The sequence below is a fragment of the Chiloscyllium punctatum genome, chromosome 42, assembly GCF_047496795.1.
Source record: "Chiloscyllium punctatum isolate Juve2018m chromosome 42, sChiPun1.3, whole genome shotgun sequence".
Taxonomy (NCBI): Eukaryota; Metazoa; Chordata; class Chondrichthyes; order Orectolobiformes; family Hemiscylliidae; genus Chiloscyllium; species Chiloscyllium punctatum.
In genome coordinates, this window is record NC_092780.1 from 42,666,809 (window position 1) to 42,693,075 (window position 26,267).

Genomic DNA, 26,267 nt, shown 5'->3' on the forward strand with positions numbered 1-26,267 from the left:
CTGTGGCTCCACACAAAGGCCGCCTTGCTGATCTTTGAGGGGCTCTATTCTCTAAATTCCCCTTCCATGATTCCTGGTACTCGGAATTCCGGACATGAAGTAACACAATCTCTGGAACATTAGAGTTAATCTAAGTCATATCTAGGAATGATGTGGAGGGGCCAGTGTTAGACTGGAGTGGACAAAGTTAAAAATCACACAACATCAGGTTTAGAACATAGCACATAGAAAAGTACAGCACAGAACAGGCCCTTTGGCCCACGATGTTGGGCCGAGGGTTAATCCTAATGTAAAATAAAATAACAACCTATGCATCCCTCAACTCACTGGTATCCATCTGCATGTCCAGAGTCCCTAATGACTCTGCTTCCACCACCACCGCTGGCAACGCATTCCAGGCATTCACAACTCTCTGCCTAAAGAACCTTCCTCTGACATCCCCTCTATACCTTTCTCCTAATATCTTAAAACTATGACCGCTCATACCAGTCAATCCTGCCCTGGGGAAAAGTCTCTGGCTATTGACTCTATCCATTCCTCTCATTATCTTGTATACCTCGATCAGGTCATCTTTCTTCCTCCTTCTCTCCAGAGAGAAAGGTCAACCACTATTTCAACCACTATTCATAAAGCAAGCCCTCCAGTCCAGGCAGCATCCTGGTAAACCTTCTTTGCACCCTCACCAAAGCCTCTGTATCTTTCCTATAGTAGGGTGACCAGAACTGGAGACAATATTCCAAGTGTGGTCTTGCCAGGGACTTGTAGAGCTGTAGCAAAACCTCACAGCTCTTAAACTCAATCCCCCTGTTAATGAAAGCCAAAATACCATATGATTTCTTAACAACCCTATCCACTTGGGTGGCAACTTTGAGAGATCTATGTACTTGCACACCAAGACCCCTCTGTTCCTCCACACTGCCAAGAATGCTGTCTTTAATTCTATATTCAGCATTCGGGTTCTACCTTCCAAAATGCATAACTTCACATTTATCCAGGTTAAACTCCATCTGCCATTTCTCAGCCCAGCTCTGCATCCTGTCTATGACACGCTGCAGCCTGCAATAGCCCTCAATACTATCAACAGCACCTCCAACGTTTGTGTCATCTGTCAATTAACTAACCCACCCCTCAACCTCTTCATCCAAGTCATTTATAAAAACTACAAAGGGCAGGGGCCCAAGAACAGAGCCATGCAGGACCCCACTCCACACTCAACTCCAGGCAGAATATTTTCCATCTACAAACACTCGCTGCCTTCTGTCAGCCAACTAATTCTGAATCCAGATAGCCAAATCTCCCTGTATCCTATACCTCCTGACTCTATGAATGAGCCTACCATGGGGAACCTCATCAAATGCCTTGCTGAAGTCCATATACACCACATTCACTGTTCAACCTTCATTGACCTGTCTTGTCACCTCCTCAAAGAACTCAATAACTCAATAACTCAATAAGACCTGCCCCTCACAAAGCCATGCTGACTGTCTTGAATTATGCTATGCTTTGCCATATAGTTTTAAATCCTATCCCTCAAAATTTTTTCCAAAACTTTGCTGACCACAGGCGTGAAACTAATTGGTCTGTAATTGCCAGAGATTTCCCTATTACCCTTCTTGAAAAGAGGAACAACATTCGCCTCCTTCCAATCCTCTAATACGACTCCCATGGAGACTGAGGAGGCAAAATCTTCGCCAGCGGCCTAGCAACCTCCTTTCTCACTTCTCGGAGCAGCCTAGGATAAATCTGGTAAGGCCCTGGGGACTTATCAATCTTAACATTTTCCAAACTTTCCAGCACATCAACTTCATCAATCTTGATCTGGTCAAGCCTGTATCCCAGCTCCTCAAAGTTCTCATTCACAACAAGGTCCCTTTCCTTGAAAACCAAAGCAAAAAACTAATTTAGAGCTTCCCCTATCTGCTCATACGCCATGCACAAGTTTCCTACGCTATCCCCGTTCAACCCTACCTTCTCCCTGATCATTCTCCAATTCCTCACATATGAGTAAAATGCCTTTGGGTTCTCCCTAATCCTTCTTGCCAAGCCTTATTCATGCCCCCTCCTGGCTCTCCTCAGTCCATTTCTGAGCTCCTTTCTAGCAAGCCTATAATCCTCTAAAGCTGTGCTAGATCCTTGCTTTCTCCATCTTACATATGCTGCCTCTTCCTTTTGACGAGAAGCTCCTCTGTTCTCATCATCCAAGGTTCCTTAATCTTACCCCTTCTTACCCCCTCAGAGAAGCAAATTTCTGCATCACTCGCAACAACTGCTCCTTAAATAGTCTTCACATGTCTGCTGTGCCCTTACTATGGAACAATTGCGCCCAGTCTATACTTCCCAATTCGTGTCTGATAGTGTCATAATTTCCTTTTCCCCAATTAAATATCTTCCCTTGGTAACTCTCCTTTCCCTCTCCAAGGCTATGGTAAATGTGAGGCAGTTGTGATCACTGTCACCAAAGTGTTCTCCCACCACGAAATCTGACACCTGTCCTTGCTCATTGCCAAGCACCAAATCCAAAATGGCCTCTCCCCTCATCAGTCTGTCTACATACTGAGTAAGGAAACCCTATTGAACACATCTGACAAAAATGGCTCCAACCAAACCATCTGCACTTGGGAGGTTCCAGTCAATATTGGGAAAGTTGAAATCACCCATAACAAAAACACTGCTACATCTGCATTTTTCCAGAATCTGACCGCCACGAGTTTTTCATTTTCTCTACTGCTATTAGGGGGTCTTTAGAAAACTCCCAATGAGGTGGCTGTTCCCTTGCTGTTCCTAACTTCCATCCATACTAACTCAGTAGACAAACTTTCCTCAACAACCTTCGTTTCTGTAGCTGTGATGCACTCTCTGATTAGCAATGCTATACCACCACACCACCCCACCTCCCCCCCCCCCCCGCCCCTCTTTCCACCCTCTCTGTTATTTTTAAACGATCTAAATCTCGGAACATCTTGCAACCATTCCTGCCCCTGTGAAACCCACGTCTCCGTTATGGCCACAACATCGTAGCCTCAAGTAATGATCCATGCTCTAAGTTTGTCACTCTTATTTCGTTAAAGCAGACACACTTTAACCAACCCCTTTGTTTCATCATGTGAGAAACCTTCCCGATAGATTCACTACATCCTGTCACTGCCCCATCTGTAACTGCCCCCCTCTCAGATATGTGGCTCTGATTCCCACCCCCCTGATAAACTAGTTTAAACCCTCCCGAATCACATGATCAAATCTCCCACCCAGGACATTTATACCCCTCCAGTTCAGATGCAACCCATCCTTCATGTACAGGTCCCACCTTCCCCAGAAGGTATCCCAATGGTCTAGGTATCTGAAGCCCTCCCTCCAGCACCAGCCTTGCAGCCACGTGTTAAGCTGCATTCGGTGACTGTTCCTCACCTGAGATCACTTACTCTACTCATCCTACTCTTCAGCTTCCAACCTAACTCTCTGTAAATACTTTTCAGATCCTCAGTCCCTTTCCTGGCTATATCATTAGTGCCAATATGTATCACAATTTCTGGCTGCTCACCCTACCCCTTCAGAATCCTGTAAACCCGAGCAGCGACATCCCAGACCCTGGCACCAGGGAGGCAACTTACCTTCCGGGAGTCCCGTTCCTGACCACAAAATCTCCTGTCAATCCATCTAACTATTGAGTCCACTACCACTAGCGCTATTCTATTCTCCCTCTTCCCTTCTGAGCCACAGCACCAGGCTCAGTGCTCGAGAGCTGATAAGTATGGCTTTCCCCCAGTAGGCTGTCCCCACCAGCATTTATTTGGAAGTATTAGCTTTCAGAGCTATGTTATGCAATTAAAAAGGTATATTGTTTTATATATTGTCAATATATTGTTTTAATTGCATGACACTGTGATCTTTAGCTGTAAATTCTGTGCCTTATGATCCTGCTCCACTAGCTACCTGATGAAGGAGCAGTGCTCTGAAAGCTAATACTTCCAAATCAACTGTTGGACTGTAAGCTGGTGCTATGTGATTTGTAACTGTATATAAGAATAGAAGTTACTCCCAACAACAACATATAAAGCATCGAAAATCACAGAATTGTTATAGCGCAGAGGAGACCACTCAGTCCATTGTACCACAACTGGCTCTTCAAATGAGCAGCATCCTCAATTCCTGATGAAGGGCTTTTGCCTGAAACATCGATTTTCCTGCTTCTCGGATGCTGCCTGAACTGCTGTGCTTTTCCAGCATCACTCTAATCTAGAATCATTACCTTGTATCAATCGCTACCTTTTCTCTATTTCCCTACACACCATTTCTATCCAAATATTATTCCATGAATGCTTCAATTGAACCTACCCAATTTCTAGCCAATGCATTCCAGATGACAACAACTTACTGAGTGAAATATTTCACACATCATTCTTGCTTCTTTTGCACATCACTTTCAATCTATGCTCTCCTGTTCTTGTTCTTTTTATGAATGGGAACAGCTTCTCCCTATCACCTCTATCTAGCTCATTCATGATTTTGAAAACCTCTGTCAAATCTCCTTACAGCCTTCTTCTCTTCAAGGAGAACAGTCCCAATTGTTTCAATCTATCCTCATCACTAAAGCTTCTCATCCTCAAACCCATCTTTGTCAATCATTACTGCATTCTCTCCAATACATTCATATTGTTCCTATAGTATGGCATACACATTACTTCAGCTGACATTTAACAACTGTCTTATACAGATTCAACATCATCTCTTTGATCTTGTACTCTATGCCCCATTAATAAAGCTGAGGACCATGCATGCTTTTTAACTGCCTTCTCCACCTGTCCTGCCATCTCAAATATTCCGTGCTGATATAAGCTCAGGTCTCTCTGCTCCTGCACCCACTTGAGAATTGTAACCCTTATTTTCTATTGTCTATCCATTTTCTTCTGACCAAAATGCATTACCTCTCATTTCTCTGCATTGAACTTCATCTGCCACCTAACCTTGAATGTAATGCAGCATTCCACTATAACACTATAAATCAAAGTATGACACTGAGCCATGTGAGTTGACGTAAGTTACTGGTTCAAATCTGATGTGACTCTTCTTCCCCAGTTCCGAAGAAGAGTCTTTCCAGACTCAAAACTTCAGCCCAGTTTTCTTTCAACAGTTGCTGCTGAGTTCCTCCAGCAATTTCTCCACCAGTTTCTCAAAGATGTAAGTTTAAGGACCATCTTAAGGGATGAAATTGAGGTTGAGAAATGGAAAGGTGTAGGGTGAGAATTTCAGAAGTAACCGAGGCATAGGTGCCAGTGATCGAACAATTGAAACTGTGAATAATTGTCCAGAAATAGAGACTCACTGATATCTCAGATGGGGTTGGAGGAGATTATAGAGAAAGGGAGAAACAAGACTGTGGATGATTTGAAATCAAGAATGTGAATCTTAAAGTCAAGACATTGCTTGGCCTTATGCTGATGTAGATCAAAGAACTTGGTGCAAGTTCAGACATGGAGTTTAGGGTGATCTCAAGTTTATAGTGGGTAGAATGTGGAAAATCAGTTCGGAATGTGTTGGGAAACCAATGTTGGCTTCAGCAGTAAAATGGGGTGAACTTGGGCAATATTATTTTGATAGGAATAGGTGATTCTAGTAATAGTGTGAATATAAATTTAAAAACTCAAATCAAGATTCAACAAGACTGCAAAAGAATTGGTTCAGTCTCAGATTTATTTTCTGTTCACGTTGTTTTGCGTGTCTGAGCAATGTCGGAAACTGTCTGAAACAGTTAGGGCCCAATCTCATTTTAATTTCAGCTCACAGTGAGTATTCGACCAAGGAGACCGCAGCGAAAAGCTGCTCATAGAAGTAGGGAGACACGATGTGTATCCAATTATCTCAGCAATGTGCCAGTAGCTAGATCATCGATGAGCTGTCGTCTGAAAGCAATGAGACAGAAAAGGCAGCAACATTCGCAACCGAGTATCAAACAGTTCTGAGCTGCTTGGGTTAGATTAAAAATAGCATCAGTGAGAGTAAAGACTGGAGCTCGTAGTACTCGATGCTACACTTTTGACGGAATGCTTCGATTAGTGATTGTATTTCTCCTCATCGATGGTAAGGTTCCTTCTCTCTGTTAGCCAAACAATTTAACATGCTTTCTCACTGTCCGCGTTTCATAACTTTCCCTCAGTTTCAGTGCAATTTTGAAAATTCGGGAAATCATTCCGGACTTAATTCTGAGTAAGAACTATGCATGGTTTGTGCCGGCACTGAAAGAGTGATAAAAAGAAAGATTTGCATGTATTTACCATCACTCATGACCTCAGGGCACTGAAAAGCAATACTTTAAACTAACTGAGCACTTTGAAAGTATAGTCACAGCCATAACGTTGGAATAATTTTTACACCCAGAAGCAGAAATAGTGCAAACAATAATCAGCTCAGATGCTCATGAGGGTAAATGCTGCCACAGAAATCAACATAATTTACTGTCATTTTTTAAGACATATAATGTGGGGTCTTTTACTCCAATCTAAGAGGAAAATAGAATCCCATCTTGATTCATCTGAACAATGCCACCCCCAACAGGAATTTATTAGCCAGCATTATATCCTGTCTATTATTGACCAGAAATTGTCCGGGTTATTGGGTTCTAACTTGCTTGGTCAAACAAAATCTAAGAGACGTAGATTTTCTGTATAGGTTGGCTACACCAGTCCAACAGCCTGTCTTTCAGTCCCAGCTGGCCCTTTTTAATATATTCAGACAATTAATTATAAGTCACTACTTGTTTCCCTTCTAATCTAAACTACCTTCTGGATTAATAAACTGCACCAGCTACATAACCACAGTGGCTACAAGAGCAGGTCAGAGGCGAGGAATACAGCACTGAGTAAGTCACGTCCTGACTCCCCAAAGCCTCTTCACAATCTACAAGGCACATATCAGGAGAGTGATGGAATACTCCTCACATGCCTGAATGGGTGCAGCTCCTGCACTGAAGAAGATTGTTGCCATCGAGGACAAGGCAGCCCACTTTCAGCCAATTTAAGGGCAGGACTTATGGTAAGTCCTGGTAAGGGCCTGGGGAGTGTTGCTGAACAGAGACCTTAGGGTGCAGGTTCATGGTTCCTTAAAAGTGGAGTTGCAGGTAGACATGATACTGAAAAGAAGGCATTTGATATGCTTGCCTTCATTGGTCAATGCATTGAGTATCAGAGTTGGGATGTCATGTTGCAGCTGTACAGGATACTAGTTAGGCCACTTTCGCAATACTGCATTCAATTCTGGTCTCCCTGCTATGGGAAAGATGTTGTTAAACTTGAAAAGGTTCACAAAACATTTACAAGGACATTGCCAGGGTGGAGGATTGAACAACGGGAGAGACTTCTCAGCTGGGGCTATTTCCCCTGGAGTGTCAGAGGCTAAAGGGTAACCTTATAGAAGTTTATAAAATCATGGATAGAGTAATTGGCAAGGTCTTCTTCCCAGGGCAAGGGAGTCTAGAACTATATCTTTACGGTAAGATGGGGAAGATTTAAAAGGGACCTAAGGGCAACTTTTTCACACTGAGGGTGGAGCATGTATGGAATGAGCTGCCAGAGGAAGTGGTGGAGGCTGTTACAATTGCAACATTTAAGAGGCATCTGAATGGGTACATAAATAGGAAAGGTTCAGAGGGATATGGACCAAATGCTGGCAAATGAGACCAGATTAATTTAGGATATGTGGTTGGTGTGGATGAGTTGACTGAAGGGTCTGTTTCCATGTTGTACAACTGTATGATGCTATGACTGTCAAGTATTCATTCACTCCACCATAAACACAGAGTGGCAGCTGTGTGTACCATCTGCAACAGCTTCCAAACCAACAACCTCAATCACTTACAAGGACAAGGGATGCAGACGTATGGGAACACCACTGTATACATGTTCCCCTCCATCACAACTTGCATTAACCCATGCCCAATACAAACACATATCAGTGAATCATGCTGATTTTTTTTCATTTGCTCATGGGTTGTGCATTTACAGCATTTACTGTTTAACCCTAATTCCTCCAGAGAAGGTGATGGTGAGCTGTTTTCTTGAACTATTGGAGTCCTTGCAGTGTAAGTAAACCCACAAAACCCTTGGGAATGGAATTCCAGGATTTTGACCCAGTGACACTGAAAATAGCGATAAATTTCCATGTCAGGATGGTGAGTGGCTTGGAGGGAGAAATTGCAGATGGTAGTGTGTTCCCATGTATCTGTTGCTCTTCTCCTTCTAGGTAGTTACAGTTGCAGGTTTGGGAAGTTCTGTCAAAGGAACTTTTATGAATTGTCACAATGCATCTTGTTGATCTGTCCTTTTGTGTTAGTGATTGAAGGTGGTGCCAATCAAGTGGGTTGCTTAGTCCTGGATTGTGTCAAGCTTCTTGAGCGTTGTTGAAGCTGCACCCATCCAGGCAAGTGGGGAGTATTCCATCACATTCTACAGTAGTGCCTTGTGCAGGCTTTTGGGAGTCAACTCGCTACAGTTGGTGAATTTCCAAATTGTTTCAAAAGATTTGCTCCTTGTGGTAATGGCTCTTTCCTGGAAATGTAAGAAGGAAATTGACCCCTTTGTGGCAATTTAGGGGTAATTTTGGCTATCAGTTCAATTGCCAAACTCGTGATCCTCCATCCACAAGAAACTGAGCAAAATCAGAGGAGGAATCCCTGCCTTGAGTGAGATGATTGATTCCTCCTCAGTTGGTTTATTAGTTAATCATGTCAGAATAAGTGGGTGGTTACAGCTTAGACATATTATCATTGGACAATCCAGAGACCCAGGGAATGTTCTGGGGATGTGGTTTTTGAATTCTACCATGGCACATGATGGAATTCATTTGAAACAAAACTTGAGAATTAAGGGTTTAATGATGATCATGAATGCATTGTCGATTGTCAGGTTTACTCATGTTCTTTAGGGATGGAAACTGCCATCCTTACCTGGTCTGGCCTAAATGTGACTGTCTGGCTGAAAAAGTATTTCCTTCCTGTATTGTCCTGAATCTCATGCTCTCATCCCAGTGCCTATCATGGACCTATCTCTCCTGTAATGAAAGTGATCTTAAACTCAGAGGACCATTGGGCTGCTCTCTCATTAAAGAACAACAATGGGGGGTGAGTATAACCTGAGGGTTGCTTGGCCTCAGGTGAGAGATGAGGTTGGGAAGGCAGGACCTTCGTGGTGACCTCTGCTTTAAATGGAATTGGTGCTGCTCTGCACCATAATCTGGCCAAGAGAAAGTGAGGACTGGAGATCAAAGTCAAGATTGTGCTGCTGGGAAAGCACAGCAGGTCAGGCAGCATCTGAGGAGCAGGAGAATCAATGTTTTAGGCAGAGGAATGAGGCATGGGGCTATGGCTGAGAGATAAATGGGATGGGAGTGGGGTTGGGGATAGGTAGCTGAGAAAGCGATAGGTGGATGAAGGTGATAGGTCAGAGAGGGGAGTGATGGACAGATCCAGAGGGCAGTGCAGAATTGGAAGCTTTGGACAAGCACAATGTCGGGGGGAGGGGAAATGAGGAAGCTGTTGAAATCCACATTTATCGTGTGTGGTTGCAGGGTCCCAAGACAGAATATGAGGCGTTCCTCCTTCAGGCATCGGGTAGTAATGGTTTGGTGGTACAGGAGGCCCGGATCGCACATATCCATAACAAAGTGGGAGGGGGAGTTGGGTGTGGGTATTCCAGAGATGTTCTCTGAAACATTCAGAGAATGAACTCTCTTTCAATTCTGGTACTTTCACATCCCTATTTTAATCCCTAACTGGCAGCCATTTAGCTGCCAAGACGTAAGTTCAGGAATCGAGATTAGAGTGGTGTTGGAAATGCACAGCAGATCAGGCAGCATTGAGGAGCAGGAAAATCGACGTTTTGGGCAGGAGCCCTTCATCCTCAAATGCTGCCTGACCTGCTATGCATTTCCAGCACCACACTAATCTTGACTCTACTCTCCAGCATCTGCATTCCTCATTTTCACCTAGTAAGTTTAGGAATGCAATCCCTGCCCCTCTCTACCTCTCAGTCATAATCTGTCACTTGAAGACAATTCACAAAACCTCCCTGCCCATACCATTGTTATGTATGGGCGGCACGGTAGCTTGGTGACTAGCACTGCAGCCTCACAGCACCAGGGATCTGGGTTTGATTCCAGCATTGGGTGATTGTGCAAACTCCACAGAGACATTCTCCCCTTTGTCTGCGTGGGTTTCCTCCGGTTGCTCTGGTTTCCTCCCACAATCCAAAGATGTGCAGGTCAGATGGATTGGCCATGCTAAATTGCCCATAGTGTTAGGTGCATTAGTCAAAGGGAAATGGGTCTGGGTGGGTTACTCTTCAGAGGGTCGGTGTGCATTTGTTGGGCCAAATGGCCTGATTCCATACTGTAGGGAAGCTAATCTAATCTATGTGTCCTGATATTAGATCCTGTCAATGTTTTATTGTTATACAATGTATCCATATACATTAGCTATAAAAGTGTAGCTGTTCCGTTTTTTTTAATGAATATTGCTTCATTTGAGATTTCTCACCTACTGGAAAGGTTTCAATCAGTTCCTGCACCTTGACTCAATAGCTGGCAGTCTCATTTCAGAATTAGCAAGTTGTGGCCCAATCTTTATTTCTGACCCTTGAATATATCATCAAGCTTGTGTTATGATCTCAACTTATGTCACCACTGGAAAAGTCAGATGCCAGTCTGAAATCTCTCTTGATAGATCAACTTTTTTTTTTGTTGGTGGTTTTAATGTGATGGTCGTTTACTGAAAGAAAAACACCCAGTGCAGCTGATTTGGGTTTAACAATGAAACGGAAAGTTAATACATAAAAGAAATAAAGAAAAAGTAGAATAAATCAAACTATCTCCATGTAACAAATGTTTAAAGATATCAAAACACGCAGTGAAAATATAATCGCATTAGTCTCAACAATGAATAAAGAACAAAGAAAACTACAGCAAAGAAACAGGGTCTTCAGTCCTCTAAGCCTGTATTGATTCAGATCTTCAAACTAAACCTGTCAACCCTTTTCTAATGATTTGTATCCCTCTGCTCCCTGCCCATTCACTTATCTCTCTAGATACATCTTAAATTATGCTATCACACCCACCTCTACCACCTTGACTGGCAAAGTGTTGCAGCCACTGCGAAAAGAACTTTCCATGCATATCTCTCAACTTTTTCCTTCTAACCTTGAACTCATGACCCCTAGCAATTGAGACCCCCAGTCTGGGGAAAAAGCTCCTTGCTGTACACCCTGTCTATACCTCCCATGATTTTGTAGGTCTCAATCAGGTCCCAGCTCAACTTTCGTCTTTCTAATGAAAATAATCCTAATCTACTCAAACTCTCTTCATAGCAAGTGCCTTCCATAACAGGCAATATCCTGGTGAATCTCCTCTGCACCCTCTCCAAAGCATCCACATCCTTTTGGCAATGTGGTGACCAGAACTATACGCAGTATTCCAAATGTGGCCAAACCAACTCCGATACAAGTGTAACACGACCTGCCAACTCTTGTACTCAGTACCTCGTCCGATGAAGGACAGCATGTCGTATGCCTTCTTGACCACTCTATCGACCTGCGTTGCCACCTCAGGGTATAATGGACTTGAACACCCAGATCTGTCTCACTTCTGTTGTGGGCAAAGTCTTAGAGAGAATTGTAAGGGATAGGATTTATGCACATCTGGATAAGAATGATGTGATCAAGGATAGTCAGCATGGTTTTGTGAAGGGCAGGTCGTGCCTCACAAACCTTATTGAATTCTTTGAGAAGGTGACTAAGGAGGTAGATGAGGGGAAAGTGGTAGATGTGGTATATATGGATTTTAGTAAGGCGTTTGATAAGGTCCCCCATGGTAGACTACTGCAGAAAATACAGAGATATGGCATTGAGGGTGAGTTGGAGGTTTGGATTAGGAATTGGCTGGCTGGAAGAAGACAGAGGGTAGTAGTTGATGGCAAAGGTTCAGCTTGGAGTGCCGTCACTAGCGGTGTTCCGCAAGGATCTGTTTTGGGACCATTGCTGTTTGTCATTTTTATAAATGACCTGGAGGAAGGGTTAGAAGGTTGGGTGAGCAAGTTTGCGGGATGATACGAAAGTCGGAGGAGTTGTAGACAGTGAGGAAGGATATGGCAGGTTACAGCGGGATATAGAGAAGCTGCAGAGCTGGGCAGAAAGGTGGCAAATGGAGTTCAATGTAGCTAAGTGTGAGGTGATTCATTTTGGTAAGAGTAATAAAAAGATGGATTACTGGGCTAATGGTAGACTACTTGGTAGTGTGGAAGAGCAGAGGGATCTTGGTGTCCATGTACACAGATCTCTGAAAGTTGCCACCCAGGTAAATAGTGCAGTGAAGAAGGCATATGGCGTACTGGCTTTTATTGGTAGAGGAATTGAGTTCCGGAGTCCTGAGGTCATGCTGCAGTTGTATAAGACTCTGGTGCGGCCGCATCTGGAATATTGTGTGCAGTTTTGGTCGCCATACTATAGAAAGGATGTGGAGGCACTGGAACGTGTGCAGAGGAAGTTTACCAGGATGTTGCCTGGTATGGTAGGAAGATCCTATGAGGAAAGGCTGAGGCACTTGGGGTTGTTTTCATTGGAGAAAAGAAGGTTTAGGGGTGACTTGATAGAGGTGTACAAGATGATTAGGGGGTTAGATAGGGTTGACAGTGAGAACCTTTTTCCACGTATGGAGTCAGCGATTACAAGGGGGCATAGCTTTAAATTAAGGGGGGGTAGATATAGGACTGATGTTAGGGGGAGGTTCTTCACTCAGCGAGTCGTAGGTTCATGGAATGCCCTGCCAGTAGCAGTAGTGGACTCTCCCTCTTTATGGGTATTTAAGCGGGCATTGGATAGGTATATGGAGGATAGTGGGTTAGTGTAGGTTAGGTGGGCTTTGATTGGCGCAACATCGAGGGCCGAAGGGCCTGTACTGCGCTGTATTCTTCTATGTTCTATGTTCTATCTCTCTGTACATCAATTTTCCGCAGGACTTTCCCTTTTACTGTATAGCTTGCTCTTAGAGTCATAGATGTAAAGCACGGAAAAAGACCCTTCGGTCCAACTCGTCCAGGCCGACCAGATATCCCAACCCAATCTAGTCCCACCTGCTAGCACCTGGCCCATATCCCTCCAAACCCTTTCTATTCATATACCCATCCAAATGCCTTTTAAATGTTGCAATTGTATCAGCCTCCATCACTTCCTCTGGTAGCTCATTCCATACACGTATCACTCTCTGCATGAAAACATTGTCCCTTAAGTCTCTTCTATATCTTTCCTCTCTCTCACCCAGAACCTATGTCCTATTGTTCTGGACTTCTCCATCCCAGGGAAAAAAACTTTGTCTATTTATCATATCTATGCCCCTCATGATTTTATGAACCTCTATAGCGTCACTCCTCAGCCTCCAATACTCCAGGGAAAATTGCCCAAGCCTATTCAATCTCTCCCTATAGCTCAAATCCTCCAACCCTGATAACGTCCTTGTAAATCTTTTCTTAACCCTTTCAAGTTTCACAACATCTTTCCGATAGGATAGAGACTAGAATTGCATGCAGTATTCCAACAGTGGCCTAACTAATGCCCTGTACAGCTGTAACATGACGTCCCAACTCAATACTCTGAATAATAAAGGAAAGCATACCAAACGCCGCCTTCACTATCCTGTCTACCTGCGACTCTACTTTCAAAGAGCTATTAACCTGCACTCCAAGATCTCTTTGTTCAGCAACACTCCCTAGTACCTTACCATGAGGTGTGTAAGGCCTGCTAAGATTTGCTTCCCAAAAATGCAGCACCTCATATTTATCTAAAACTCCATCTGCCACTTCTCAGCCCATTGGCCCATCTGATCAAGATCCTGTTGTAATCTAAGGTAACCTTCTTTGCTGTCTTCTATAGCTCCAGTTTTGGTGTCATCTGCAAGCTTACTAACTATACTTCTTATGCTCCCATCCAAATTATTTATATAAATGATGAAAAGTAGTGGACCCAGCACTGATCTTTGTGGCACTCCATTGACCACAGGCCTCCAGTCTGAAAAACAACGCTCCACCCTCTTCTCTGTCTTCTACATTTGAGCCAGTTCTGTATCTAAGTGACTAGTTCTCCTTGTGTTTCATGAGATCTAACATTGCTCACCAGTCTACCAAAGGGTACTTGTCAAACGCTTTACTGAAGATCATATAAATCATATCTACCGTTTGCCCTCATCAATCCTCTTTGTTACTTCAAAAAACTGAATCAAGTTTGTGAGACATGATTTCCCACGCACAAAGCCATGTTGACTAGCCCTAATCAGTCCTTGCCTTTCCAAATATATGTACATCATATCCCTCAGGATTTCCTCCAACAACTTGTCCACCACTGACGTCAGGCTCACTGGTCTATAGTTTGCTGGCTTTCTTAAACAGTGGCCAAGTCTTCCAGTCTTCCAGCACCACCTGTGACTATAGTTGGGGCCCAGCAATCACTTCCTTAGCTTCCCACAGAGTTCTAGGGTACACCTGATCAGCACTTCCTCCTTTGTAATATGGACATTTTTCAAGATGCCACCTTCTATTTCCCTAAATTCTATATCTTCCATGTCCTTTTCCACAGTAAATACCCGTTTAGTATCACCCCTTCCCCCCCCCCCCCCCACCACCCCCCTCCATCTCCTATGGCTCCACACAAAGGACACCTTACTGATCTTTGAGGGCCCTATTCTCTTGCTGGTTACCGCTGGGTCCTTAATCTCATGTCCCGTTTTTACCCTCCTTAATTCTCTCCTAAGTATACTCCTACTGCCTTTTCACTCTTCTAAGGATTCACTGGATCTATCCTGTCTATATGTGGCATATGCTTTCTTCTATTTCTTAACCAAACAATCAATTTCCTTAGTCATCCAGCATTCCCTGTACCTACCAGCCTTTTTTTTAACCATAACAGGACCATATTTTCTCTGGACTCTCGTTATCTCATTTCTGAAGGCTTCTCATTTTCCAGCCATCCCTTTACCTGTGAACATTTGTTCCCAATCAGCTTTTGAAAGTTATTGCCTAAAACCAACAAAATTGGCCTTTCTCCAGTTTGGAACTTCAACTTTTAGATCTGGTCTATCCTTTTCCATCACTATTTTAAAACTAATAGAATTATAGTCACTGACCCCAAACCGCTCCCTCACTGACACCTCAGTCACCTGCCCTACCTTATTTCCCAAGTGTAGATCACGTTTTGTACTTTCTGTAGTAGGTACATCCATATACTGAATCAAAAAGATTTTTTGTACACATTTAGCAAATTCCTCTCCATCTAAACCCTTAACACTATGGCAGTCCCAGTCTATGTTTGGAAAGTTAAAATTCCTTAAGATAACCACCCTATTATTCTTCCAGATAACTGAGATCTCCTTACAAATTTGTTTCTCAATTTCCCTCTATTAGGGCGTCTATAATACAATCCCAATATGGTGATCATCCCTTTCTTATTTTTCAGTTCCACCCAACTAATTTCCCTGGATGTATTTCCAGGAATATCCTCCCTCAGTACAGCTGTCATACTATCCCTCATCAACAATGCCACTCCCCCTCCTCTCTTGCCTACCTTTTCTGTCTTTCCTGTTGTATTTGTATCTTGGAATATTAAGCTGCCAGTCCTGTCCATCCTTGAGCCATGTTTATGATATCTCAGTTCCATGTTCCTAACCATAGCCTGAGTTCATCTGCCTTCCCTGTAAGGCGTCTTGCATTGAAATAAATACCGTTTAATTTATCAGTTCTACCTTGTTCTCTGCTTTGTCCCTGCCTGCCCTGACTCTGACTTGCCTTTGCTCTCATCTATACCAGTCTCAGATTGATCGCTTTCCTCACTATCTCCCTGGATTCCACCCCACTTCCTGACTAGTTTAAATCCTCTCGAGCAGCCTAGCAAGTGTCCCTGTCAATATATTAGTCCTCTTCCAATTAAGGTTCAATCCATCCTTCTTGCACTGGTCACTTCTATCCCAAAAGAGCTTCAAATGATCCGAAAATGTGAATCCTTTTCCTATACATTAACTCCTCAGCCATACATTCATCTGCTCTATCCTCCTATTCCTGCCCTCACCAGCTTGTAGCACCGGGAGTAATCTAGATATTACTATTCTCAAGGGCCTCCTTTTTAAATTACTGCCTATCTGTCTATAATCTCCCCTCAGAGTCTCAACCTTTTCTCTTCCTATCTCATTGGTTCCAATGAGTCCAATGGCCTCCAGCTGGCTCCTCCCCCCTTGAGAACATTTTGCACCCTCTCTGAGACATCCTTGATCTTGGCACCAGGGAAGCAACATGCCATTTTGATTTTTCGCTGCTGGCCACAGAAATATCTGTTTGTACTTCGGACTAGAGAGTCCCCTAACGCAATCGATCTCTTGGAACCTGACATACCCCTTATTGCATTAGGGCCAGTCTCAATGCCAAAGACTTGGCTGTTCATGCCACATTCCCCTGAGAATCCATTACCTCCTACATTTTCCAAAACAGCATACTTGTTTGAAATGGGAATAGCCACAGAAGACTCCTGCACTAACTGCCTACCTCTCTTACCTTTCCTGGAGTTAGTCCATCTTTGTGACTGTATCTGTGACTTTTCCCCCTTCCTATAACTGTCAACCATCGCATTCCCTTGCTCTTGTAAATTCCTCATTGCCTCTAACTGTCTCTCCAACCGATCCATTTAATCTGATAGGATTCGCAACCAATAACATTTATTGCAGACATAATCCTCAGTAACCTGTAAACTCTCCCTAAACTCCCACGTCCAACAAGAGGAGCATATCACTCTATTAAAGGCCATTCTTGCTTCTTTCAATCTACAGACCCAGAAAATAGCACTGTTTTATTCCTCTACACAACCCTGTTCCAGGTTAAATTAATACTTATGGCTTATATTTTAAGTTTATTCAAGAGACATATCTCAATAAAACATATAATCAAGAAAGAACCCACTGTATGCACTACTGCAGACTTACTGTAAGACCAAGCTTAAAATATCCACTTATCTGTTTCTGTACTGTGACCTCTCCCAAACAGCTTCCTCCAAGATCAATTGTGAATTTACTGTTTGTTAATTTTCCCAGACTCACTCCGATGTCCAATGATACATGAATTCAAACAGCAAAGGCAGTAACTATGCAGGTTCATCTTCTCTCTCTCTCTCTCTCCTGCACTGACCTAACTATGCGCTTCCTTTCAACACCTAAAATACCTCAAAAACGATCTTCCAAAATGCATCACCTCGCATTTACCTGGATTGAACTCCATCTGCCATTTCTTTGCCCAACTCTCCAATCTATCTATATTCTGCTGTATTCTCTGATTGTTCCCTTCACTATCTGCTACTCCACCAATATTAGTCAAGAGTGTCGTGCTTGGAAAGCACAGCAGGTCAGGCATCACCTGAGGAGCAGGAGAATCGACTTTTCAGGCATGACCCCTTAATCAGAAAGAAGATGAAGGGCTTATGCCCAAAACATTGATTCTTCTACTCCTCAGATGCCACCTGACCTGCTGTGCTTTTCCAGCACTACACTCTTGACTCTGATCTCCAGTGTCTGCAGTCCTCACTTTCTCCCAGGTGATTTCCATCAATCTTAGCATGATCTGCAAACTTGTTAATCAGACCACCAATACCTTCCTCCAGATCATTTATGTATATCAGGAACAACAGTGGTCCCAGCATGGATTCTTGTGGAACACCACTGGTTACAGTTTTCCATTTTGACAGACTCCCTTCCACTAGTACTCAGTCTCCTGCTGCCCAGCCAGTTCCCTATCCTTCTAGCTAGTACATCCTGAGCCACATGCGACTTCACTTTCTCCATCACTATTAAGGGGAACCTTTAACAGATGCCTAAATGAAGTCCCATACATATGACATTTACAGCCCTTCCCTCATCAATCAACTTTGTCACTTCCTCAAAGGCTTCTATTAAGTTGGTAAGACATGACCTTGCCTGCACAAACCATGTTGCCCATCTCTGATAAGCCCATTTTCTTCCAAATATAAATAGATCCTATACCTCCGTATGTTCTCCAGCAACTTCCCTACCACTGACATCAGGCTCACCGGTCTATAATTACCTGGATTATCCCTGCTACCCTTATTAAACAAAAGCATTCCATTTAAACATTCAAATACCATACAAAGAAGATTTAGATGTGTCTTCATTTTCCAGTCATAAGAACCTAATAGCCTCTTCTTGGAGTTAAGTCTTAGCGTCTTGGAGCTAAGACTTCCTCAGTTTCAAAATTTGAAACAAAACTCCTTTTCTGAGGTAACTTCTTCCTAACAATTCTAAACTATCTTTCTGTCTCGGGAGATATTGGTTTAAATGTCCAGCTTCAGCCAGGATTGCTGCAAAATTGCCACAAACTGAAACTAAAGGTATTTTCTTTCTAAGCTACCAGTATTTCCCCTAAGCCAAAATAAAATTCCAGAGTCTTCTATACAAAAGCTTAGTGAAACCTTGTTTATTTTGGTCACTCATGAACTCTTCTAATGTAATCAAATTCGCATTAGTCTTCAGAATGTCTCTCTAATAATGTGCTTCATAATAAATTATCATGGTTGCAGAAACGTTACATGTTTAATGATTAATTCCCTTCATTCACCCCCAATGTCACTAGTTCAAAAATCCAAAATAAATGATATCTATGCATATAATGTATGACACAGCTTGCATCATAGCTGACATAATAAAATAAAACAAAGAAATCCAGATACTGGCAATCATAAATTGCTCGAGAAACTCAGCACATCTGGCAGCATCTGTGGACAGAAAGCAGAGTCAATATTTCACGTTCAGTGACTCATCTTCAGAATACATAGTTGATACTCCATACTAACACTGAGGGTAAATTGCACTTTCAGACTGCGGAAATGAGAGGTTACTGCCCAATCAGTGAGGCATTATTGCAATAGTGTTGTACTCGCAGAGGGGTAGTGCAGACAATCTGCTGGCAAAAGACAATACTGAGAGTGAACACTGGCAAAGGGAAAGTACTAAGGGAGCACAGCACTGTTGGCAAGGCAGTATTGAGGGAATGCCACGCTATCAGAGGTTCAGTGTTGTAGTGTGACAGATGTTGTGCTGAGGAAGTACCACACTGTGAGAATGGCTGTAATGTGTGGATACTACACTATCAGATATTACTGAAAGTATTGGGATAGCACTGCACTGTTGGAGGAGCAGTATAGATTAGGTGCTCCCCTGACGGAGGGGCAGTACTGAAGAAGTGGAGAAATAGCATTAAGGTGATGCTATCCTGTTGAAGGAACAGTATTTCTTTAGAGAAATACACTTGTACACAGTGGACATGTTGGATTGTTTTAGTCATGTGACTTCTTTCATTTTATTATCCATGAAAAAATATGACATGAAACATGGTTTCAGAAGTGTGAAGCTGACATTGGGTGTCTTTTCAGAGCTACAAGAGAGCCAATAAACTAAAAAAAAGTGATTGATTAAAACTGCAACTTCAAAATGCTTAGTGAGTCAGAATGGCTGTAGAATTTCCACTCTATTTGCTGTGAAAATGAAAGGAAATATAAGACCGATATAGATTTTTTCCAATTTCAGCGTCAAAAATGTGAAATAGCTACAAAATTGATGAAAATGTACAAGTAAGTGTGATATTCCTGTAATCAATGCTGGAAAAAATGCCTCATGATATATTGCATCTTCGACCTCACTCTTCTCAGCTAAGTCTAACAATTAGACAAGTAACTCAACAAGCGCAAAAGAAAAAACCTACAATGTGGTGAAGATTATTAGATAGCAAGAGAATTATGATGTCTTTGAAAACCAGCAGAGGACAACTAACAGCATGAAGGGGGTAAAAGATGCAATGTGAGACAGAGATAGATAGGTTATTCATTAAAAAAGTTTACAGGGAGAAGGTAGGAGAATGGGATTGAGAAACATCAGCCATGATTGAATGGTGGAGCAGACTCAATGGGCTGAATGGTCTTACAATCTAATTTCAGCTGGAATATCTCCAGCAATCTCTTCACAGCCCCAGAAATATAATTTCTGAAGGCCCTTGCCTTTTCTGCTTCCTCCCAAAAATTATGCCCATCCTTTGAACATAATGAGCCATCTTGCTAAACCAACCGGTTATACCTGACTTGATCTTTTTGTACCATCAGGCTGTTTGACATTCAGTCTGTTTTAACACTTGGAAAACTGAAGGTATGTTTTTCGATCATACCACAGGTTTAGTCGGTGCACAATCTGAAACTCACTGTCCTATTTGATGCTGAGTTGGGTTTCTGATACAATATCCTCTCCATTACAAAGATCATGGCCAAACCTTGTTAATCCCTCGTGAAGTGCCAGAGACAAAGTTGAGCACAGATAGTGGTTCTCACAGAGGTACACACGCACTTACTAAATAGACATACCCTACATGTTCACCAAACAGGCAGCACAGACACCCATAAGACAGACAAGACATTGTTTAAAACATTCAATTGCAGACCAAACCACCTTCAGCTGTTTGACCTCCCCTGCATAATAAGGTCAGAAGTGGGGATGTTCACTGATAATTGCACAATGTTCAGCACCATTCACAATTCCTCATATACTAAGGCAAGTAACATTCGTGCCACATAAATCCTGTGCAATGAGAGACAATCTAATCACTGCTCCTTGACATTCAATAGTGTTGCGATCACTGAATCCCAACTATCAACATCCTGGAGGTCATCATTGACCAGAAACTCAACTGGACTCACCACATAAACACAGTAGCTACAAGAGCGGGTCAGTGGCTAAGAATATAGCAGTGAGTGACTCACCTCCTGACTCCCCTAAGCCTGTCCACCATCTACAAGGCACAAGTCAGGATTGTGATGGAATACTCTTCATTTGGCTGGATGGGTACAACTCCAACAACTCTCCAGAAGCTTGACACCTTCCAGGACAAAGCAGCCTGCTTGATTGGCAGCACATCCACAAGCATCCACTCCCTCTGCCACTGACGCTCAGTAGCAGTAATGTGTACTATCTACAACGTGCACAACAGGAATTCTCCAATGTTCCCTAGCTATCATTTTCCAAATCTATGACCACTTTCATCTCGAAGGACAAGGGCGGCAGCTATATGGGAATACTATCAGTTGTAAGTTCCCCTGACTTGGAAATATATTGTCACTCTCTCATAGTTGCTGGGTGAAAATCTTGGAAATTCCCCCTTAAGGGCTGTAAGTAGACTCACTGTTCATTGTGAGTCTACCTACAGCCCATGAACTGAAGCAATTCAAAAAGATTGTTCACCACTACCTTCTCAAGGGCAAGTAGGGCCGGGGAATAAATGCTGGCCAGCTAGTGACATTCATGTTCTACATATGAATATTCAAAGAAATTAATAGGATGTTGGTATCTTTTGCTGAGCCAGCATTTCTTATCCATTCCTAATTGCCCACCCAGTTGTTTTTTAGGGCAATTTCAGAAGACACTTAAGAGTCTATTACTTTTAAGTGGGTCAGGAGTCATATTTGGGCCAGATTAGGTAAGAACAGCAGATTAGTTTCTCTAAAGGATATGAGTGAGCCAGATGGGTTTTTACACAACAACCAACAGAAGCTGCCATTAGGCTAGTTTTAATTCCAGATTTATTTTATTGAATTCAAATTTCCTCATCTGCCGTCAAGAGATTCAGACCATCGTGCCCCAGGCACACAAATGCGCAGACCCACAAGCACACACAAGGTCTCACACAGGCATACACACACACATACCCACACACCCACACTGTTTCTCTCCCACAAATATGGATGCACTGATTCTCACACACTCTGACTCTCTCATACACAAACACACTGTGACTCTCTGACACACACACAGACACAGACACACACACACACTTTCACACACAAACATGCACACATTAACTCTCTCTCTCTCACACACACACTTACCTTGCACATAAACAAACAAACAAACACTGAATCTCTCACACAAACAGGGACACACTGACTCACTCACAAACACATGCACGCTGACTCTCTCACACACAAGCACACACACTGATCTTTAGACACACAGACATGCACACGTACTCTCTCACAAATACACACAGACCATAAACACACACACACATGCACCCTCTTACACATAGTCTCACTCACACATCAGAAGTTACATTTTGATTGCTTTTTGAGGTTTTGGATGAGTCATTGACTGAAATTTCTGTACTTAACTCCAAATCTCTGCCAAACCAATGGAAAATGTCTGCTTGGCAACATATTCCCTGACCTCAGCAGCTTGGGATATAGTTTTTCCAGCAGCATTATTAATTTCTGTTTCCAATTGCCATCCTATTTTTGACATGCTGACTAATGTCACTTGATGCAAACTGGGTGAATCAGCAGAAATATGTGTGTGATAAGTAGCCCACAGACTGAACCAGTGAGTTAAAGAACGAGGACACTTCTAACAGCTAGCTTCACAATGAGGAGGCAGAGAATGCATTAATTATCAAACTAAATCCTCTTCTTGTGATTTGACAGATACTCGAAGCAGCAATTTTAAAATTGGTAGTCATGTGATATTTGAGATGAAGAGCACATTTCCACTACTCTTGCCATTATAATACCTTATGATTGTAGTCATTACAGACTTACCCATTCACTCCTGATTGAGGTAATGTTTGGTTTTTATTAATCAAAATTCATTAATCATTTTATTAATCAAAAGACTTCCTGAAATTTATAAAGATTTTATTGCCAAACAACAGTTTAGCACAATTATCAGTTTCCACATTTCCCTCCTGGACTCTTTCCTTGTTCTCAAGCTAACTCTCCGCTGCAGAAGAACACAGGTCATCTTTTTATATTCAGAAGTGATCTTACATACAACTGAAATTTTTTCTTCCCCATCACCAAATCACCATGGCAATTACTTATCTATTAACCAGCATCACTAAATCAACCAGTTTCCAATTGTTCAGTTTATATGCTGAGCCCATCCAGGACTATCTGATAGCACCAAATATGGGGGGGGAGATATGGAAAGGGTTACAGAACTGGAAGAACTCAGCCCTGTTCTATGTACAGAGAACCAAATGGCTTACCCACAGAAAGTCACTGTAGCTCTTCGTTTTGTTTCTAACCTTCAACTACCACCAGTCAACCCATGTAACCAATATTTACAAGCAAAGCCCATTGTGGGCAATACAAACCATCAAAAGCGAGAAAGGGTGGGAGAGAGCAGGACAGGGCTAAATCAAAATGGAGTTAAAGGAGGAAATAAAGCACTCCACCCAACACAGCACCCACCTCTCCTTGAAGGCATCAAGAGTATTGGTGGACATCAGGGCTCAAACATAACTGCGGAAGAAGGTAGGTAGTTGGCAGAGATTACCCCCTCCACAGCCCACTGCCTGGACCTCTGTATAGCCAGCCTGGCCAGGTACAATCAAAAACAGTACAAGAGGTTTTTCAAATGACTAAACAGGGAGTAGAAACGTTACAAACAATGTATTCATGGTCCATGCACTCCACAGCACAGCAAAATAAGCAGTTGGGCTGGGAGTCTGCCACAATCTGTGGTTATACAGGACTGCTGCATGCAACATTCTTCACCTCAAGTTCCCAAGGGAAAGAAGGAGGACTCAGCTCTTAAATACAAAGTCCACTTAGCATCACTTGCTCTCAATCAACGAGGAGCTATTTTGATCAAACCTTAAAGGGACTTGCATTTCTAGCTCTTCCAGGCTTGGTGTAAACACCATGGGAATACAGAAACAGGGAGCAATATTTAGCTAATATGGTGACATCTTCCCCTGGCAGAGAGGCGACCTGAAAGCCTGAGGGCTGAAGCCCCAAACGTGTTACAGTTTTCAAAATGTAGAATTTTTAAGCCACATTTTGACAATGTTTAAACTGTGACTCAAATCACTTAAAAACAGAAGACAAGTGTCACCATGGAATTGTGGAATTGTTGCAGCACAGAAGAAGGTCATTGGATCCATAGGCTCCATGTTGGCCTTCCTAAGGAGCAATTTCCGTACCTTGAGTCCTTTGTCCTCCCTCCAAATTCTTTGTTCAGCTGTCACATGGTCATACATTCACGCTATGTGCCCGCAAATACAGAATCCCAGCAAGTCAAGTAAAAAGCCTGGCTTTGACCCACCACGTTTGAGTAAGAGATAAGACACAGGACCTGTGTACTAACCACTTCTATTTGATGTTGTCATTTTAAACAGATATTGGAGCATCTGGTGAAAGGATCTCCCACAATGAAGGGCAACAGCCTGCAGACTTCCCACCAGAAGCTACCTATGAGTCCCTTCAATTCCAGTACATGGCCAACTCTGGGTCCATTGACCATCTCTACTTGGAAGAACCAATTGTTTTTGATGAAAGTCCTCAGTTTGAAACCTTAGCTGTTGACAAATCACAAGCTGGGAACAGAGATGCCATTCTTGACCAGGCCAGTGCAAAACCTGACATTAATCCACAAGACTCCTTCGAAAATGCAGACAAAGAATATAATGAGGTTGAGCACCCTGACACATGCATATCCAATGACTGTGCTCTTGATGCTACACTGGACTCCAGATTTCTGACCAATTCAAATTCATCCCCTCAGGATAACAAAGACTCAAATCAAAATTCTAGGTTTCCCTCAAATACTTTTCTTGTTCCCATTTTCAGTGAGGTGACAGAGGGAAGTGGTGATATGCATAAACAGTTGCCTGATCGTAATGACACTGATCTTGAATCCCAAAGGATAATCAATTTGGAAATTGAAGGAATCACTGAAAGATACAAAAGTTTGATAATCCCTCCTTCCAAAGAAAATCAACCAGAAAACAGCTTGACTACATTTCACACATTAAACCCTTGGCCAGCACTGGGCTTTGCCACCCCAACAAAATCTAACATCGATTTCCAAGAGCCTAAGTCTCCAGTGGATGAGCTGTTGGTAGACAGCAGGAGAGAGAATTACAATAACACAATTCCAGAAAGGACATCAACCAGAACAAGAATTGCATCAAATGACCATTGGCCAAACAAACCAGTGATGGTCCCTGAACTAAATATAGATCAGAGCTCAAATGATTCCCAGATTGTCTGTAATCCAGGATATATCCATGAAAACAATTCCTGTTGGTCAATCTGTGAAGTGATTCCTGATTACTGTTTTAATGGAGGCAAATGTGGAGTCATAGAAAATATTGGCGTGTTCTGCAGGTAGGAAACTCTTTTGTTTCAAAATAAATGTTGTCATGCTCCTGAAGCCATTGACATTGCCAAACCCAATAATCTGAAACTGATCAGGTCTATCCTCACCCAGCACACTCTCTTATCCCTTCCTTTATTCCTATTTTCACAGACTGGTCTGGAATTTAGTGGGTTTTTTTGTGTATTCATGGGTTGTGGATGTAAGCTGGCTAGACCAACATGAATTGCACATGAATGCTGACCTAGCTAGTGACAAAATCAGAAATTGCTGGAAGAATCAGCAGGCATCTTTGAGGAGAAAGTAGAGCCAACAGTTTGGGTCCAGTGACATTTCTTCAAAACTGTGGCAATTCTGTTGCTGAGTTATTCTAGCAATTTCTGATTTCCAGCATCCACATATGTTTTTGTTTTGTTTGACCTAGTTAATGATGCTGACACACTGCAAACTAATAATATTCTAATGTTACTGACCTCAGTACAGTAATGGGAAAACCAAGTAAAATGGGAGATATTGGTCTACCCATTAAACCTAACCTAATCCTGCCTAATTTAATCAAATCTACCCTCATCTAAATCTTAAAAATCACAAGTTATAGTCCAACAGGTTTATTTGGCTGCACAAGCTTCTAGAGCGCTGTTCCTTCGTCAGGTAACTAGTGGGGCAGGAACATAGGACATAGAATTTATAGCAAAAGATCAAAGTGTCATACAACTGATGCGATGTATTGAACAAACCTAGATTGCTGTTAAGTCTTTAATCACTTAGAATGGGGATGCAGGTTTGATCCTCAAACATCCTTCAAGTCACATTCCCAAGATGACAAAGTGGTGACGTGTCAGCTCAGACAATACAGTAAAAGTGTGAGGTTAAAGTCTGTCTCACTTAAAACCTTAAGTTATCTCAGGAATGTGACTTGAAAGAAGTTCTGGGATTTACATGTTAAGGAAACACAACCTGAAACCCCATTCTATGTGACTAAAGGCCTAACAGCAATCTAGGTTTGTACAATACATCAATCAGTTGCATGACACTTTGATCTTTTACTATAAATT

The 26,267-nt window shown here is 42.5% G+C and overlaps 1 protein-coding gene across 1 annotated transcript in view; it reads left to right on the forward strand.

Moving 5' to 3' along the window:
* The first annotated feature begins 5,795 nt into the window (after positions 1-5,795).
* LOC140465921 (uncharacterized) overlaps positions 5,796-26,267 on the forward strand; it is a 60,164-nt gene continuing 39,692 nt past the window's right edge. Inside the window, exons 1-2 of the mRNA XM_072561874.1 lie at positions 5,796-6,075; positions 24,233-25,223. Coding sequence (XP_072417975.1) covers positions 6,039-6,075; positions 24,233-25,223 — 1,028 coding nt within the window. The 5' untranslated portion in view covers positions 5,796-6,038. The remainder of the gene's footprint in view (positions 6,076-24,232; positions 25,224-26,267) is intronic.